Genomic DNA, 19,887 nt, shown 5'->3' on the forward strand with positions numbered 1-19,887 from the left:
CACATAAATAACTTCATATAGGTTCATAGGTTCAAAGGTAGGTACTAGGCTATTGGCCTTAGGGTTCTATATAAGCCTAGCCAAAAGGTACCCTGGCTTTCGCCACCCAAGAAATTTATTTTCCTGTGCCACTGTCGAGTAGAGCCACAGAAGTGATCCCCGGGGTGAATTTCCTATCTCCCATCCAATCATCAAGATTTTTCTTGAAGAGTGAAATTTAGAAGGAGCCATTACTGGGCACATTGTGGGTGCTGCAAAGAGCACTTTTGGCTGACATCAAAGATTGAAACATTACTAATTTCATGAACTTTAATCATACTTTGACTTAGGAATGGAGTCTATTCCCGTCATGGCATTAGAAACCTAAAATACTTGGAGAAATAAAAAAAAATAGAAAGACCTTATTAACAAAGATATAGGAAATCTCCAAATTTTCAACCCCACCCAGTTTGGATTTGTCAAGGGGAGATCATGCCTGTTACACTTAGTGGCCTTTTTCAAGACAGTCACCAAAACCCTAGATGAGGGCAAATCTGTGCATACAGCCTTAGCCTAAGCCTTTGACACAATCCCCCACTCAGCCATCATTGATAAACTCACCCAGCTGGGTATCATTCCATATAGTGTCAGGTGGGTTGCAAACTGGCTTACTGATAGAACTCATACAGGCAAAATAGGAGATTGCATCTCCTCCAGCAGACCCGTAACCAGTGGTGTTCCACAGGGACTGGTTCTGGGACCCCTAATGTTTGGTATCCACTTCTCCAAAGTATAGACTAAAACTAAAGGACTGTGGCTGCCAAAGTCTGTTGACGACTGCAAACTGGGAGCGACCATTGAAAACCCTAGCAATGTCAACATCCTGCAAGAAGGTTTACACAGACTAATGACTGGTGCCAATGTCATGGTCTTAACCTTAATGCAAAAAAATGCATTAGTATCCCCTTTGGCAAGGGTGATCTTCTTGCAAACTACCACATCAATAGCAATACCCTAAGCACACAGTCAGTGGTGAGAGATCTTCGCACACAGGTCGACAGCAACCTTAATTTCAATCACCATGTCTCCACAGTGGTAAGAAGAGAATTTTATATTGTTCATTTCAGTAAGAGCATTGTCGCCAGAAAAAAAGAGGTTATAACCCCCCTGTACTCTTCCCTCACAATAATAGAATACAATGCTGCCTTTGACATATTCCATTCCAAACACCTGCAGCAGTTGGGGAGACCACAAAGGTTCCTTACATAGAAAATTCAGCGTCTTCAAGATCTGAATTATGTGGACAGACTGAAATCATTGTCACTTAGTCTGTGTCATACAAACTGCTCAGAGGCAACCTGTGCCTTGTGTATAGAGCAATCTCTGACCCAGCTTTAATAGAAATGATGCACATTTACAAGTCAAAGTCCACATGGGTCACTCACTCAAAGGACCTTAACCTGATATGTGACATCAACAGAACTTGCTGAAGAGACAGATTTGCCTCACAGAGATTACCCCACGTTTTGAACAAGCTTCCTGTTCGTGTTAAACAAAGCCCCTCATTGGCCCTATTTAAGTTTAATTTGGACAACTGGATGGGTAACTGGAAATTCACCCCAGAGGTTCCAACTGTGTCCCTCTTGGACAGGAACAACACATGCTGATTTTAGTTTCAGCATTGAACCAGACACCATTGGGAACATGGGTTGTACTTGGCTAGGCTTGTAAGGGCCCTGGGGCCATTAGCCAAGTAAACTCCTATGATCCTATGAGATATTCAAGAATGGACAAAATGTTATTGACTCAAATGCATTAATGTATATGGCACATATGGTAGATGTAATATCCTATTACAATATCAGGTTATGCTGCTACTGTCTTAATGCTGAAAGTATAAGTCTAAAGCACTGGGAGTGTAACACTTTGTTCTGTATTTACTTTTGGAGATAGTTTAACTGCCAGTAACAAAAAAATGGGAAGAAGTTGTGTTCAGAAGAGCTGGGTATACTTTGAATTGTTGAGAAGTTTTTAAAGAGTAATTAAAGTGAGATTTGCAGAAATATTGAAACAAGACTTGTATGCTGAGGGTGATGAAGAGCCAATGGGGGAAACAGAACTGAGAAAAAAGAGCTTTTAAAAATAATTGAAGCAGAGTTAGATTATATATCTCATTTTGATTTTGAGGGGTTGATATGGGCAATGACTAGTCAGGTGGTTTAAAATCTGTTGGAAATTTTGAGTTCAGGGAATATTACCAATATTTATTCACCTCTAGCACTTTGACAAATGCCTTCAAGGAGTATACACAAGTTACAAAGTCAAAATCAGTATTCAATCCATTAGGGCTCAGAGTTGCACAAGGAAGCTTTAGTTATGCTAAAGTATGCTACTCTGAGTCCTAATGGATTAAATACTGATTTTAATTGGAAATATTTAATTAACTATTTTTTGTTAATTGTTTTATTGATGGGTGTGTGTGGGGTTGTGTGTATATATATATATATATATATATATATATATATATATATATATATATAGGATCACTACTAAATCCCAAATACCAAAGACTAGAATCCCAAGACCAGATACCCAAAACACGAGAAGACCGGAAGATCAGAAGCGCGAATTTCAAAACCGTGAAGTACGGAGATCTCAGGAGGTTAGGTAAGTATCTATGTTTGGTTGTATTGGTTAGGGGTTTTAGTGTCTGTGTTGTGACTGTGATGTGTGTGCGGGGAGTGTAGGTGTGTGGTGGTGTTTTCGTGTGTTTGTCTGTATAGTGTGGCCTTGGAGTTAGAATATTTAAGTGGGGGGGGGTGTGGGGTGCAGGGGGCTTGCCCCCTTCTTTTATGTAGTGTAGGTTTGTGTGTTTGTATTTTGGGTGAAGGTGTGTGTATGTGTGTGGTGTATGTTTAGGGTAGTGTTCGGTATTTTAAAGTTTGCGTTTCTGGTCTTCCGGTCTTCTCGTCTTTCGGTTATCTGGTCTCGGGATTCTGGTCTTCGGTATTGTAAGTATTCGGGATTTAGTAGTAGTGATATATATGTATATATATATATATATATATATATATATATATATATATATATATATATATATATGGTTTCACTTTATATTACTGAAATGCTGAAATATCAGATTTCAGCATAGCGAAAGTATAAAGCTGAAACCATTAAAACACTGATACCTCACAACCACAAAATCACAACATCAAATATATTGCATACAGCACACAACACACAAACCATAACACCCACACCACAAAACACTGAAATACAACACAACACCACACAGACACACACCTACACTACACATATGCAGGGGGCAAGTTCCCCTGTGCCCCCCACACCCCCTACTTATATATACTAACTCAGAGATCGCACAAACACTAAAAAAAAAAAATAATCACACACAACCAACACACACACTCATACCCCCACCTCCCTACCCTGACCCACTCATACAAGTTACAAAAACACTCACACACACTCACTCACCTTAAACTGCATACACCATCCCAGCTGAACACTTCCGTACAATAACAAAAATGCATAAACGCGAATTCAACATAGTCCTATTCACGATTCTGCACTTTTGTTATTTAGAGGTTTTGGCTTCATGGACAAGAATTGCTGAAATTCGATATTTCAGCAATACATGCTTATGAAGTGAAGCTGTATATATATATATATATATATATATATATATATATATATATATATATATATATATATATATGGGTCCACTTTGTAATTTCGAAATACTGAAATCTCAAATTTCAGTATTCTGAAATCACAAAGCCGAATACTCACATTTACGAAACCAGCAGAAGCACGAAATTCAAAATACCGAAGCTCGGTTATTTAGAATTTCTGCTTCCGGTGGTACGGAATGTGGATGTTTGGGCTTAATTTTGGTAAGGATGTGTGTGTAAGTAGGTTGGTTAGGGGTTTAGTGTGTGTTGTGACTGCTATGTGTACATTTGAGAGACTGTAAGATGTGTGTGTGAGTTTCGTTTGTGTTACTGTTGGTACGATCTCAGAATATTTAAGTGTGGGGATGTGGGGGTTTGTGTATGTTTATACATGTACTGTATGTGTAGCATGGGTACAGGATTTTGAATTTTGTGGTTGTGAGTTTTCAAGTCTGTGAGTTGTGGTTGGGTTTTCGGCTTTGTGATTTTGGAATACTGAAATTCGAGATTTCAGTATTTTGAAATTACAAAGTGGACCCATATATATATATATATATATATATATATATGTGTGTGTGTGTGTGTGTGTGTGTGTGTGTGTGTGTGTGTGTGTTTGTTTTGTAACTTGTATATACTCCTTGAAGGCATTTGCCGAGGCGCTAGAGGTGAATAAAATATCTTTTACTGTATCTGTAGCTGTTTTTGTGGTTCATCTTTTTGATGCTTCTTTTGCCTTATGGTTCTGCAATATTACCAATATTACCAAAGATTATATTTGGTTCAGGTGTTGACCAGGACCTTTTATGAAGACATATGTTACTTTTGGAGGGACTGGATCTTCTTCAGTTGGAGCCAGATGAGGTAAGGGGATTGTTGGCCTATATTTTGGAAAAAGGACCAGCAGCACCAGTGAGCATTTTTTTTTTTTTACAAAACAAAGTCACAATGGACAGATAAACTCTGGTCTGAATTATACCAGCTGGGGGAGAGCAGGTTCTTCTGAATAAAGTTTTAAATGGTGTCTTAGAGTGTTTTCTTAGAGATGAAAAAAGGTGCCTTATTCATGCCATAAGGAAATAATATATCTGACTTTGAAAGACAATAAAAATCCTACACTAGCAGCCATATGATTATACTGAAGTTAAATCAAGATTATTAGATTTTTGTGAGGGTTTTGGCATCAAGATTATCACAGTATATGCCTAGGTTAATTTATATGGTGCATTGTGATTTTATCCTGGTTCGTCAAACACATAATAACATTTTCAACACTGAAATGATTACAGAGGAGATTGTAAATCGTAAAAGGCTGTTGAAGGTAATTTCTGATGGTAATCAGTTTGGATGCAGAAAAAGCCTTTTGCAAAGTGAGTTAGAATTATCTATGGTTCTACTACAGGGACTCAAGTCTCAAGTGCTCAAAGACCACAGACTCGAGTTTCTTGTAGCTTATACAGGCTAATATTCATACTCCAACTTGAATATAAGCAGCTGCAGTACTTCATCTGAACACATTATTCAATGTCAGGCAAAGTATGCACAGCAGCCCCAGGGATGGAGTGGAAGAGGGCTGGGAGTGCAGATAAGAGTAGTGATCAGGGGGAGGGTTAGGTTTAGGGAACAAAAGGGAGTTTTATGGTTAGCGAATGGGAAGGGAATTTTAGAGTTAGGGATCAGAAGAAGAGCTTTAGAGTTAGGGAGCAGGAGGGGAATTTAGGGTTAGGGAGCAGGAAAAGAGTTTTAGGTTTAGGGAACTGGAAATGAATTTAGAGTTAAGGAGCCATTATGGAATTCTGGCTTAGGGAGGAGGTTAGAGTTTTAGGTTTGGGATTAATTGGCTACTTTATGGTTAGGGATGGGGAGTAGAGGTTTACGTTTAAGGGGTGATTGCAGATTTTTGGTTTGTGGTAGGGGAGTGAAACTTTAGGATTAAGAAATGAGAACTCTGATTAAGAACTGGGTGGGAGTTTTAGGGTTGGAGTTAAGGCTCTGGTAGGGTTAATACAGTTTAACAGGGTTGGGGGCTAAGTAGTTAAGTAAGATCAGGCTAGTGGGAGTTGAAATTCTCTTTTTGTGAAAGTGGTAATGAACAAGTGTATCAAGAACTGCTAGAACATAAACACAGGTAGCAGACCCTTATTTATGATGGACTTTGAAATGTTTTCAGAGGAGCTTCTTGATCTTATTTGAAATAATTAAGAAGCATCATTGGTTCAGGGGAATATGGCAGCTGCTGTAAGAGTGCTGGCATTGAATAAATTTCTTGGGGGAATAATGGAGGTTAAGTTAATGCATTTTATGGATGATTTTAGGTGCATTTAATATAAATAGAGAAGGGGATGGTTTCTTTATTTGATTTGTTGGGAAAGTTTGAAAATTTAGCTGGTTATGAAGTCAGTATAACTAAAACTCAAGCCTTAAGTTGGATTTTTCAGCCATTAGAAGGATTAAAGAGGAACTTCCCTTTTTTATGAAACTACACAGCTTCATTATTTGAGAGTATGACTCAGATGATGACAGCACAAGCTATAGTCTCATACACATATGGGTAAGCTTTGGCCAAGAGTCAGGAGTTTTTTTTTAATAAATGGGAAGTGTCAGTGGGGGAACAGGTAGCACATTCACATTTAGCGCAGAAGGCTAGGGATTGTATTCCAACAGCAGTTAGATTGAGTGCTCCCACTGCAGCACAGCATAAGAGGAAATCTACACCCCTGAGTGTGTCATCCTTTGGACAAGACTTTCTGCTTGAGCTGCTGGTAGCTCAGGTTAATGTAAAATATCCCAAAGCACTTATCTAAAACAGTACAGAAAATTCCCCAATGCCCGACCAAATTCCCAATCTCCCTTAGTAGTATAAATACTACTTTAGGTCTCCCCTGAAAAAAAATGGTTATTAGCATAGTGGGGCTAACCTGGTCAGCAAAGCATAAATAAAAATGGAAAGTTTTGCCTCAAGATTTTGGGGACAGAGTATCAGCCCAACATTTTACTGCTGGTGTTAAATGATTCCAGGTAATCATTGTTGTAGTAATTTAAGGAGAATGCCCCCCCCCCATTTTTTTCTGGAAGAAAATTTATGGAGGTTTGATATCCTTGTTTTTTTTTTTTTTTTTTTTTTTTTTGTCAAGCTGTATTGCTAACAATATTCAGCTTGTGTGTCTTCCCTTGATACATGTTTTCCTGGAAATAGTTAATATATTGCATTATCTTGACATAGAAGATTGATTGCTGACACTTTTTACTGATGTTTTAAATGGCCTGAATTGGTAAATGGATGGACTGGAAATGGGCCTTGAGTAACTTTTTAGACCTTACCAAATGATATTTGATATGAGTTTCAGAACATTATTATTTATTTTATTGGCACAAAGATAAATTTTGTCAGCATCTAGAACAAAGAGAAAAAGTTGCTTCACAACAACAAAACCAGGATTCCCTGGGATTTTCATGTCATCTCCTTATGAGTTATGGGGAGTAATGTGGATGGAAATTAAAGGTGATACCCACAAGGGTCTCAGCCCCTGAAATAGTTTAATATTTCCTAACAAGGTCATATAGTGAATACATAATTTTGTAGAATTGCCAGACCAGAAAGAGCTCTCCTGTATCAAACATGAGGGCAGAATGGACTATGATAAGATTCTTCCAAACTAAATCCAGTCCTGGAAGGTTGAGTATAAGTCCCCAAGTCATGCAGCAAGCCAAGATAATGTCATATTTTTGAGTGAATATATCCTCAGTGTAACATTTACACATCTAGGAAATTATTTGCAATATTTACAGGTGTCTCCTGGGAGTGCTGGAGATATTGGAATGTGGATATGGGGTCCTATGTACATATTCTTGGGTCCTGTTCTATTTAAAAGGGAATTGTGAGCGTTAATATTAGAATTCTGCCTTAAAATAGTCTGCATATTCATGAAGGTTTATTTCCTGGATATTTCTCCTCCCACAAAATAGAATAAATGTGCACTACTTGTCTAATCTTGTTACTTTTGAAAAAAAGGCTCATACTAAGCAGTGGAAAACACAGGCATCTCCAGCAATAAAAGAGTTGCATTAATTGTTATAAGAAGTGGCAAGAAAGGGAGCCATATAGCATTATTGAATCCCCCTGGATATGTTTCATGAGGAAATGTGTACTACAAGCACTTGAGTCTCAGGCAGTTAAATACCACTATATCGCAGCCAGAAACTAGGATGTGTTATAGCTCACAGCGTTGGCCACTCATGCTCAAACTTGACTACATGTTCAGGACAGGTGACCTGTGGCAACCCCAGGGAGAGAATAAAGCTGCCATGCCTAGCCCAAACACAATAGGTGAGTTCAGGCAAGATTAGTGCAGCAGCCTTCAGGAGGGACTGGGAGTGTAGGTTAGAGTTTTAGGGAGATACCAGGAGAGGAGTTTAGGTTTAGGAGGCACCTTTAGGTTTAGGGAGCGGGAAGGAAGTTTAGGGTTAGAGAGAGATCAGAAACTTTAGGTTTAAGGAGCAGGAGGGGAGTCGAGAGATAGGGAGTGGGATCAGAGTTTTAGGTTTAGGGAGAAATCAGGGACATTAGGCTTAGGGAGGGGAGTGCGATGATAAAGATTAGGGACAGCGTGGGAATTTTAGAGTTAAGGGTTAAGGTTCTGGGAGGGCTATGTAGCTGGGTAGGGTCAGATGATGGGAGGTCTCATACCTCACAATCTCTTAGCACAAGAAATTTGGACAACGCCTAAAATATTTTGGGGACAAAGGCCCAAAAATAGGGTGAAATTTTCAATATTGCTCTTAAACTTGGAAAGAATCTAGAATAACAGAAAGTGTGTTAAACATTTTCTGAAGGATTTGAAGTCTGAAACTCAGATGTGTGTCATTATTTACTGACTCCAATCCTCTGATTTGCCAGGAAACCACAAATTTTATGAAGAACAGACTAAAAATATGAGGCAAAAAATCTGGTCATTCTGCAAAAAAAAAAAAAATGGACAAGTGAGAGGTGTGACTAGTGGGAATTAGGACAATTGACATTAGAACAATTGGCCTCGATAAAGTGTGTTGCAAGCAGGTAAGCACGTATAGTAAATCGGTACCCATTTGCTAACTAACGACTTTCTGTTTGTGCACCCTTTCAAGTCACCATGTTCGGACTCACCAAACAATCGGAAAGAGAAAGAGTCACTAGAGGGCACTAGAGTCGCATTCTGTGTACTTTCTGTGCTCGGGTATCATCTGATGGAGTACTAGTATGTTCTTCTAGCAGAGTTCACTTTCAAGTACTAATCATGAACATACCTTTCTTATTTCTCAGCTGTACAGATCTTCGCAGACTATCCCTGATTTTGGATTTGATTTTAGTTTTGTACCTTTTAATCCGTCCTAAAATTGGTTTACTTTTGGAGAAAAAGTGGTGAATTATACAGTACTTAAAAATAATGGCAGTAATTACAGGTACAGACTTGTTTTATTTCAGAAAATGTATAGCAATTCACATTCTCTTATTCTGCCAATGTCTCGGGGTAATAGTACTAATGTTTTCAAAGTCTCTCCGATTGTCCTTAATTATTTCTGGATGTGCTCCTTATTCTGTTGAGAATTGTCCCTGATTTTTTCCTTTTCTTTTTTTAAGGACTCAGACAAACTTCTCAGCTGAGATTAATTTTACTGGTTCATCGTTTAGATTCTGAAAAATGCCCTTCTTCCGCTGTGATGAGGGTTTATCACATATTTGGTGTTAAGATCTGAACTGTTTCATTACCAACATCACTTATGTGTGTGTAAACAGCACATTTAACCATACTGTGAATTCCCTTGTTAATACAGATAATTTCTGTGGTGTATGTTCACCATTTTGAGTAGCACTGTTTCACAACTGAGACATGCATCAGAAGTGCTACCTCACAACATCTTCATCTGTTACGTATTACAAAGCGTACACCTCTGTTAAAGTTTGTGCTTTTAATGAGCGAATCCACGTTTGAAAATAAATGTCCAAGAATGTTTTACTAAATGCGGATGAACATTAAATATTAAAAGAAAAGAATAATACAAAACATTTTTTTCAACACGCGTCTATTTTTCTTTTCGCCTTCCTGGAATGCATTACATAACCTACCAGCACCTTCGTTCTGTTTCCTTATTAATGGAACATAGCCAGTTCTTAATGCACACCCTGATTCCTTTTCTGGATAATTTATTGCTGTATTTACATAAAGGAATAGCGTTGAGAAATACGTCTCAAGTATATATTGTCTTTTAACTTCATCTTTTGTCTAACATTGTACCAGGCACCATTTTTTTTTTCATTTTGTTTTCAGAATAGCATGGAAATTAAATTAAACAACTTTTTTTCAAATGCTAATCTTGACGTCCCAGTTATCTTTGCATAAATTTAGTTCTGTTCTTAAAAAATAAGAGTTATTTATTTATATATAAAGTTTAAACAGACCACCATCGTGTGTGTGTGTGTGTGTGTGTCACACACATACACACCACCTGTTGCTCCTGTTTGTCAGATATAGTATTTTATATACAGAATAACGGTAACCCTAGTCAGATACAGTCCCTCTTTGGGAGGTTGTGTCCAACTCCTGCGAAAAAAATGGCAAATATTTTAGGACAAGTATATTTCCTGCGTTTTCTTTAATAGTTGCATAAGACAGTTATTTAACACCTTTTATTTCGCAAAAGTGCACGTTCTGTTTATATGAAATCTAGCACATAGTACTGTCCAAAAAAAGAACGCTAGTCTGAGGATACTTTTCTACACTACTGATCGTTTCTAACGAGTATGCTGTGAGTCTTAATGATGACAGGTTGGAGTATGTTTCTTTCTCCACACCTTCTCCAACTTGCTAAACATCCACAGCCACACTTGACCTGAGTTTAACATTCCCGATCCTACAGACGTGGTGATGTCAGCAACTCATAATCCCGTCCAAAGTGTACATATTATTATTATTATTCACCTGCTTTTTTTAAACCTTTCTAAAAATTCTAGTTACCACACCCATATATACCCGGAGTACCTAAGGACTCCTGAATGGCTGGAGAGATCACGCTGGCTTTTCATTGGCTGCAGGATGGGTTGGCGTCTAGGTTGGCGGAACTGATTTCCTATTAGAGATACTTCAATAAACTTTTGAGTTTAGCATCCAGAGGGCAGCTAGCTAAGCAGAGCAACGACAGTACTTTTCAAAAAGGATTTATTAATTTCCTTACACACTGTGTACCTTAACGCAACTTTTTTACTTAGATAGTTAACGGTAAGTGATTGTATTATGATCTTTCCGATCATCTCTCCGTTGCTTGTTTATTTTTGTATTACATTGTATTGCTTGGCAGCGCAGACAGAATGCAGTCTAGAGAATGCATATATCCAGCTTTGATAATGTTTCTTATTTGTGTTATATGACTGTTCTTCTGTGTATTCCTCAATAAAAAAAGTTTGCTTACTAGGTGCAAGGGAAGAACTATAGAACACTGTGATTCTCTCAGCTGTGTCACTGCTGCAAACATGAACTTTTCCCGACATTTTTAATGTTTAATTTAGAAACTTGCTAGTAAAAAAGAAGCTAAAAGCACAAATGACACTGTAATAGTTTAACTAGTCACCCTGTTACTAGGGAGGTAGACTAGGAGAAAATGACACCCTGTCTGCTTACATCATGTTTGCTTTTTCAGAAAATATACCCTTCCTCTAGTGAAGTAATGAAACTAAATACCGACACTAATCACACAGCTTGTATCCTTTCTGAATCTTATACAGCTGAAAAGTTGGGCTAACATTTGAAAACATTTTGATCTCATGATTTTGTTTTTTTCAGGTAGACACAGAAAATGGGGTGCTTCACGTTTATTAAAGTGCTTATGATTTTATTCAACGCCATCATCTTTGTAAGTATCAGTTTTTCATTGAATACCACCTTCCTATACTACCTGACAACTGCCATTAATTTTTATAGAAAACCGCATTTCCTTATAAGTTTTACCTGTCACCTTTTTCAAGATGCAACCAAACAATGGCAACTGTACCTTTGCTACATTGTCGGACATTATGCTATAAATTGTATTTTTCTATAGAAAAAAAGTCTAGCTTATTTATTAAAGAATATCTGATGCCGTTTCTTAATTCAGTAATATAATTGTTTAAAACGTTTCCTGGTAATGTTTTGGATTGAGCTATGATGACCGATGCCAGAGGTATACGGGTATGAGCCCCATCTATTTCTCTATTTATACGCGTGTTTGTATTAAAAACTGGCATTAATAAAGAGGAGCTGCACTTTTGCCAGAATTTAGGCGCAAACTGTGCATGCTCTTTGGTTGTGAAATATGTTTTGTTGTGCTTTGTAATCATCAAATCCTACTGTACCCAAGACCTTTGTTTGATAAAGGAATGAATGTGCCCTGCAACTTTTCACAATCATTACTGTCCAAACCAGCCGAACCTTCATTAGCTCTTCTTGGTTTACTTTTATTACGGTAAGCGTTTGGTCGTTGTTTAACGGTAAAATCCCAAATAAACCGCTGTTATGTATAGCAACGTCAGGAGTGCGTACATCAGTGTATTTCGCTTATTACAAATACTGTGAGAAATGTAGTGTTTCCTTTACTTAGCTTTTCTATGTACTAAGGGCAGGAAATGCGCACTTCATAAAACCATAATAACAATAGTGTAATTGTGTGTTTCCTCATAATAAACCTTCTGTGAAACTTCACGTATGGTATAGGATTCTAACTATGTACAAATATACACAGCCCATCTATAGGATTCTTGACACTTGTTTGAGATTGACTGTCATTCTTGCTTTGCTATAACTTAAAAAAATATAAAATTAGACAACTTAAAGAATTATTTAAAATGCCTATCCAAATTAAGAATTATGTGTTAAAATCATTTGCTTTTCAGTTTTGATTCAAACCTAGGTGTGTCTTGTATTAGTTTATACTTATTCAGGGACACAGTAAGGGCACCGTTTAAATCCAGGCTGAAAATAGTTTAGCTTATGTACGGTAAATAGGTATAACAGGCAAAGCTGCTTTAGCTGGAATCAGCCATGCTTGTTTTCTGGTGGCAGTCCAACTCAGAATAAGATTAAGCAGTCAGTCAGTGAAGAGTGCTTTTAGCACCTACGATGTGGTGTCTTAGAAAGGTAACATTCATCCTTTCCCAGGCCTGCTTTATATTTGAACAAGCATAAACATTTCATTGCCTTAATTACATTGTGCCTAGCAATTTCTTAATGCTCTCACTGTTGTTCTAATCATCACATATTTGTAACAACAGTCTCCAGGCTGGGAACTACAAATTGACCCACTGAAGCAGCATCAATACTTGGCACTTCACTTTTTTAAGTGTGGGTCCCTTATTTTCCTCATTTTCTTAGAGGACTAGCAGCTCACACACTGCAGAAGCAATACAATTGTTGCCAGGTATATAATTTTTCACATTGAATCCCACTTGATTTGTCCACTGCACTGCCCTGATGCAGACTGTTGCTGTGTCTGTCATTCAAGATGTTATGCACCACAAGGTCTTTCCCTAAGATCCCTCCCCCCCAAAAATAAGCATGCTGATATTGACTGCTGACACCGTCTCCACAGAAGTCTCTTCTAGCGACTTGAACTGCAATCAAACCTTGTTCATGTGGGGTCCAGCTTGAGTGTTATCCTTGTCTGTGCTAGATATCTAAAAGTAGACAATCTCTGTGTATGATTCAGTGATAGAGAGCTAACACAGATATATCCCAGAAGGCTAGTCAAGGTGTATCCCAGAAATTTTACCATGGATGAAATGAAGAAGCAGGCAGTGTGTGTGTGTGTGTGTGTGTGTGTGTGTGTGTGTGTGTGTGTGTGTGTGTGTGTGTGTGTGTGTGAGTGAGCCTATTCAAGTGGGTGGATGTGTTTAAGATTATGGAAGGACTATAACATATTTATAAAAATGTATTCTTAAAAGATAAATTAATATTGTTGGTCAAGTACATGAATAACAGGAAAAGGAACTGCAGTATATTTTTATTCAATTAGTTGCACAATGTATTCCATTATGTCACATCCTCTTTGCAAGATAGTCATGCTGTAGATGTAGGTTGGAATTATTGCTGCACTGTTCTTTGTAGGCTGTCCCTTAGTTATTACATTTAATTTGCTGTTTAAGATCCTCAGAACAGAGTAGTTTATATGGCTGATCCAGGGAACAGGTTACTTAATAAATATGCCCGGATAATTATAAGATGGGCAAAGCATAAGAATAACATTTTCTGAAAGTCATCCAATCAGAATTACAAGTAACAGTATAAAAGCATCATAATGAAAAAATAAGGAGGTTAATAATTTAAAGAGGCAACTTTTTTTTCTGTCATTGTTGAATACTACTGTTAGATTAAATCCTCTCATCATCTATGTGTACCCCAACAGATGGAACAGTGACCAAACATCTGCTGGTTGATGGCAGGAGACGAGGATGTGGGTAGCATTCTCAAACGTGTTTCCTGTATCAGCAGTCATTACACACAAAAAGGAGAGGATTATAGAGTGCAATGGAATATAATGACTGGACATGATAATGAACAAAGGATAGAGGCTTAGAAGTGGAAGGTTGAATAGAGGAGCCAGAGCAACAGCTATCTGCAAAGGACATGCTCCTTCTTATCCTGGAAGGGGCAGCTGTGCCTAGTGGTGGACTAGAAAGGTACCTCTCAACGACTGTACTTTTAAACAAAGCTGAAGGGAGAAAAGGAAGGATAACAGAAGCAGAACAGAAGGGTGGCTATTTATGCAGTACACAGGAGGTAGTAAAGATGTAAGACATAGCGGAAGAACAAACACAGGTGACTTAGAGCATGGCTTACTAGTCCAACTGTGAAGTGTAGGGAATATAGGCTGGACGATGGGGGAAATGCAAGCAGTAATGCAGGAGAGGAGCATGGGCATTGTTGGGATCACTAAAATATAGGTAAGTTATATGAGGGGGTGGGACATTTCAGGTTTGTAGGTATAGGATAACCAGACATGATAGTCTAGGGACATGATGGAGGAAAAGTAGGCATCTGCATAAAGGAGGAGATCAGATATGAGGACAGGGAGAAAGAAGAAGAATACCAAAGAGGGAATGTGGCAAGGGTACATCCAGGGTTAAAAGCTAGCTTAAGTACCCTGACAGTTAGTATAGAGACTGGGGAAGAGCTGGTAGAAAATATAGCATATAATCTACCAGACAGGACAATATAGGAGAATGGTACACTGGGAAAAAGAATAAAAGAACATGGTAGGATGTCCTGGAGGATTTGAATCTGCCAGGAACAGACTGGAAAAGTCAGGATAGAGAGACTCTGTGATTTGACTATGATCTTTGACAATGCATGGTTCAACCAGCTGGTGCAGGATTGTAAAAAAGGATAGAATTCTGGACATTGTCCTTACCAGTCCAAATAATATTATTCGTGTTCATGTTAAGGCACTATTAGCCAACAACAATCACACTATTGTGTGGTTTAGAATAGGGGGGAGGGCAAATTAGAGAGTGAAAAGAAGGGGTGGAGAGGTAGAGGAGGCATGACACAAGGAGGCTAGCAAAAATGCAATAAAAATGGGAAAGACAACAAAGGCTACAGCTAAAAGAAAGTATGAAAAAGGCAATAAGGAAAAAGAGACTTTTGAATACATAGCAGAAAGAAGAAAAGGAGCGACAGTACTGGCCAAGTTGAGCAAAGATAGAGATTTATTAGGCCCATATCTGATGCACCAGTGTAAACTACAGTCTGGCAAAATCTAGAAACTGAACTCTGTTTAGTGTCCTCTTTACTTTAAGAAGCATCTTCCCTTTTGTCAAATATGTCAGAATGTATGCTATTGCCGAAAGATGGCGTACAGATTTTCAGTAATACCAGCTAACCAGCTAACTACAAGAATCCTTTCAACTGCTTCTTTTTTCTGAGAATAAGCCAATTTCTCAATTCTTCTAATATTTCATTCAGGATCCTAATAATTCCCCTACTTTCTGGGTCCTAACAGTTCCGTAACTTGTTACATACCCTGCCTTGTTTAACTTGCTTCTGGAGGCATTAACAGTTAACCTGTTATCTCAAGGAGTCAAGTGCCTCATGTACCCTAGCTGGATGCATGTCTAAGTCCTCAGAATGTATTATGGCAACATCTAGGTTAGCAGCAGCATATATGACATGGGGGTTTAAGACTCTATCCATTAATCTTTCAAAGTTACAGAGCACCATGTAGGTCAAAAGGAAGGGCAGTATACTGGAATAGGCCCTATGATGTAGAAAAGGCTGTTTTTTCATAGTTTCACATATTAGGGGAATTTGCCAGTATCTATTTGTCTGACTGAAGGTGGTCAATAATTTTTCCTTACCCGGCCTTTTTTTTTGCATTTACTTTTCCTAGGCAAAGGGTAGCTATCACATTTGGAAATATGTATTTGAAATACTGTTCAGCTTCCTCATATAAATTCTGAAGCTGATTATTTCATTGGTATTAGAAATAACACAGTAGGGCTGTTCCATTCACTTTTTGACTCCTGTATAAATCCCATCTTAAGCATTTTTTACTTCTCCTTTCATATTCTTTATGTCTGACTCTGGTATTCTGTAAGGTTTTAAGTTATCCTGTTCTTTTTAAATGGTCTCAATATGGTGTTGAGTCAGCTTTTATCTACCAGGTAGCTATAAAAACATTTCCTTGTTTCTTAACAGAAACTCCATTATCTCATATCTGTTGCATACATAGTGTGCCATCTACTAACACTGCAAGGCCCAGAGTTCAATTTGCTTTCTTCAATATAATTATCAGTTTTCTGTTATTACATTAACTACAGAGACCTACATCCCTTTCTGTGGTTTTGGAATGTTGTTATGGTATATCTGTTCCTGCCTTTTCTTACCAGTCTGTCTAACAATAGTTTGCAACATTTACTTTTTCTAATATTTTAGGTGGACTCTATCACTTAACTAAATAATTGTTTTCTATTGAGATGGCCAAAACTAATAACAGGTCTCCAGCTTTGAATTCCCTGGTCCATGCAGTTCTTTTTTTTTGCCCAGTGTTGGGTGGTCTGGACTCTTTTCCATGTGTGCCTATCTGATGGGCAGCCATCATCACTTTCAGCTTATTCTTAATCAGTATAGTGCTCTATGGTATTTTTAAATAGTGTTTTCTCTTCTTCTCAAGTTTTCCTGGCAATATCTATTAGTCAGTGAGGGTGACTGCTATATAAAAACTCAAAAGGGCTGAAACCTGTTGAGGCTTGAGTTACTTCTCTAATGGCAAACTGGAGGCGTAGCATTAACTGGTGCTAGTTTTGACCATCTTTCTCAATTACATTTCCAGCGTGGATTTTAATGCTCAATTAAAATGTTCCACTAATCCAACTGTATGTGGATGGTACACTGATTTTTTTTGCTTGATCTTAAAGCAATGACACAGTTGGTGCATTTTTCTGCTAAAAATGGGTCCTCTTGTAGGTGAGTATTTCCTTTGTATCTCTATTCTGTAAAATAATAAGTCTAGCTTATTTTAGCTATAACATTAACATTAACCTAACATTGAGGATTAGCCTCAGGTTACTTAGTTGAATAGTAGAACCAAAAAATGAACCAGCACAAGGGGAAAAGTGCTAAAACATATTTTATTCATGGCAAAGTTTATTCCATATAATCCTTGTGTTGCAAACCGGTTTCTGCTATCTTTTAGCCTTCTTCAGTGCAAAAAGAGAAAATAGTGATTTAACAGTACATCCTGGTCAATCCTTATATACCAAATCATTTAAAGGTGTATATACACCAAAAACTTATCACATTTGTTGGGAATAAGTCATAGATCTCTGAGCTTGTTTTGCTCTTCAAAAATGTTACCATCAATCTTGACTTAAATATAATTATAATACTATTATAATAATGTAATATAAACATGTATTGCAAAAGATGCATGAAACAATAAGCTGACAAAGATTACTCCATTTCATTTAGACCAGGTTTAAACTAAGCCCCTAACATGGTAATCCATGAGGATTCCATATAATTTAATTTGTCATGCCAGCCTGCTTTAGGGTTTCTATGCAAACCAATTTTGTCAACAATCACAAATTTAAATTGCGCCGTTTGGTGAGTTAGGGTATGTTTGTATAGGGCATTGGAAATTTTTCCATTTCTAATGGCACTGAGATGTTCATTTATCCTGTGTCCCAGTGGTCTTGATGTTTGACCCACATAGAAGAAGAACATGTACAAGTGGCCAGATAGACCACCCAGTCAGTACTGCAGTTGCCAAAAATTCTGATCTGGTATATCTTAGGGGTATTACTACTAGAAAATTCTTTGGTCTTAGAAATGTGTCTGCATGCGCTGCAGTGATTGCAGGGAAAACATCCTACCAGAGGATCACCAAATAAAGTAGTTTGAATGGATGTAGATGGTTTGTATCTTTTGTAGAAATAAGATTGGATGGTTCTGCCCCTACGATATGAAAAAGCACATTTGTCAGGTAGTATTTCATTTAAGTGTTCATGGGCCTTCAAAATGTCCCAGTGATTGTTAATGATGACTCTGAAAGAAGGTGTATTGCTGCCAAATGTGGTAACAAATCTGATGGGCTGAGATCCAATAGATTGGTTGTCATCTTGTGAATGTTTGTATTGTAATAGTGTAGATCTGGGTACATCTTTGATCTGGTTAATGGTTTGATTAATATGGTGTGTCTTATATCCTCGACTTATGAGACTGCTGGACAAATCCCTTACACATTCAGAGTTGTTTTCTTCAGAGGAACAAATCCGTTTCATCCGTAAGAACTGGGATTTAGGAATGTTGTTGATGATGTGGCGGGGGTGATAGCTGGATGCATGTAAAAGTGTATTGTATTGGGGAAAATTTTCTGTGTACCTTAGTTGCCAAAGTGTGATCAGCTTGGTGAGAAATTGTCACATCCAAGAATACAATTTCTTCATGTTGTTGATTTAAAGTAAACTGAATGTCCCATGGATTGTTATTCAGATATTTAACAAAATCCTGTACCTGTATATTATCACCCCGCCACACCATCCATCAATCATCCAAGTACCGTCTCCAAATGTCTAAGTGTTCCATGTAGTGATTGTTACAAGAGTCATATATAAAATGCTGTTCAAAGAATCCCATAAATAAGTCTGCATATATGGGAGCAAAGGATGCTCCCATAGCAGTACCCCTGACTTGCCAATAAACCTGTCCCTCAAAATAGAAAATGTTCTTGGTTAACACATATTCTGTTAGTTTGATGAGGAAATTATTAAAACCAGTGGTGTACAATTGAGATCTGTCTAACCAATAGGAAATGGCTGATATGCCTGCATCATGTGGGATGCTAGTGTAGAGTGAAGAGACATCCAATGTGCATAGCCACCAGTCTGATTCCAGTTGTGTATCCTGAATTATGTTTAAAAATTCTGTGGTATCTTGTAATCTTGATCTTATCATGGGTAATAGAGGTTTAAGATAATATGTAAGGAATGCCGATAGTGGTTCAGTGAGTGACCCTCTCCCAGAAACAATCGGCCTGCCAGGGGGATTAGTAGGATATTTGTGAATTTTGGGAATTAAGTATAGATATTGAGGAATTGGTTCAGCAACTTTTAGTTGTTTGCATGTTTGTTTATCAATGATCCCCTCCTCAGTAGCTAGATCCAGAAAAGAATCAATATGTGTTTTGAAATTAGATGTTGGATCAAGGACCATATTGATGTAAAATCGGGCATCAGACAGTTGTTTGTGGGCTTCAGCTTGGTACATGGAGTAATCCGTAATAACAATGCCCCCTCCCTTATCTGCTGGTGTAATCACTATATCATGATTGGAACGAAGTTCCTGTAGTGCTTGTTGTTCCTCCAAGGTTAAATTATGTTTGGCAGGTTGGTAGCCTAGACTGAAATGTAGATCTTTGATGACACATTGTTTAAATATGGCTACATGTTTGTCCATTGGTGGTTGGAAATCAGATTTACCAAATTTAAACCCAGTGGATCTTTGAGAGTTGTCACCATCTGAAAAAAATATTTTAAGGTTAATCAACCTGCAAAAATCATTAATATCATTAAGCAATGTATGTTCAGGAACAAAGGAAATCTGTACAAAGTTTAGACCCTTGTTTAACAATTTATTGTGAACAGATGACAATCCAAAAGATGATATATTGTACACATTATTTGTTAGCTCACAATTTTATGTAGTAGCATTTGTAA

At 37.7% G+C, this 19,887-nt stretch overlaps 1 protein-coding gene across 2 annotated transcripts in view; it reads left to right on the plus strand.

Moving 5' to 3' along the window:
- The first annotated feature begins 10,781 nt into the window (after positions 1–10,781).
- Positions 10,782–19,887, plus strand: part of TSPAN1 (tetraspanin 1) — a 167,163-nt gene continuing 158,057 nt past the window's right edge. Inside the window, exons 1-2 of one of the 2 annotated variants that reach the window (XM_044085944.1) lie at positions 10,782–10,924; positions 11,486–11,555. In XM_044085944.1, coding sequence (XP_043941879.1) covers positions 11,499–11,555 — 57 coding nt within the window. In that variant the 5' untranslated portion in view covers positions 10,782–10,924; positions 11,486–11,498. The remainder of the gene's footprint in view (positions 10,925–11,485; positions 11,556–19,887) is intronic. The other variant, XM_044085945.1, reaches the window with a different exon arrangement.

This window comes from Protopterus annectens, chromosome 10.part0 (assembly GCF_019279795.1).
Source record: "Protopterus annectens isolate FY-2018-M chromosome 10.part0, PAN1.0, whole genome shotgun sequence".
Lineage (NCBI taxonomy): Eukaryota > Metazoa > Chordata > Ceratodontiformes > Protopteridae > Protopterus > Protopterus annectens.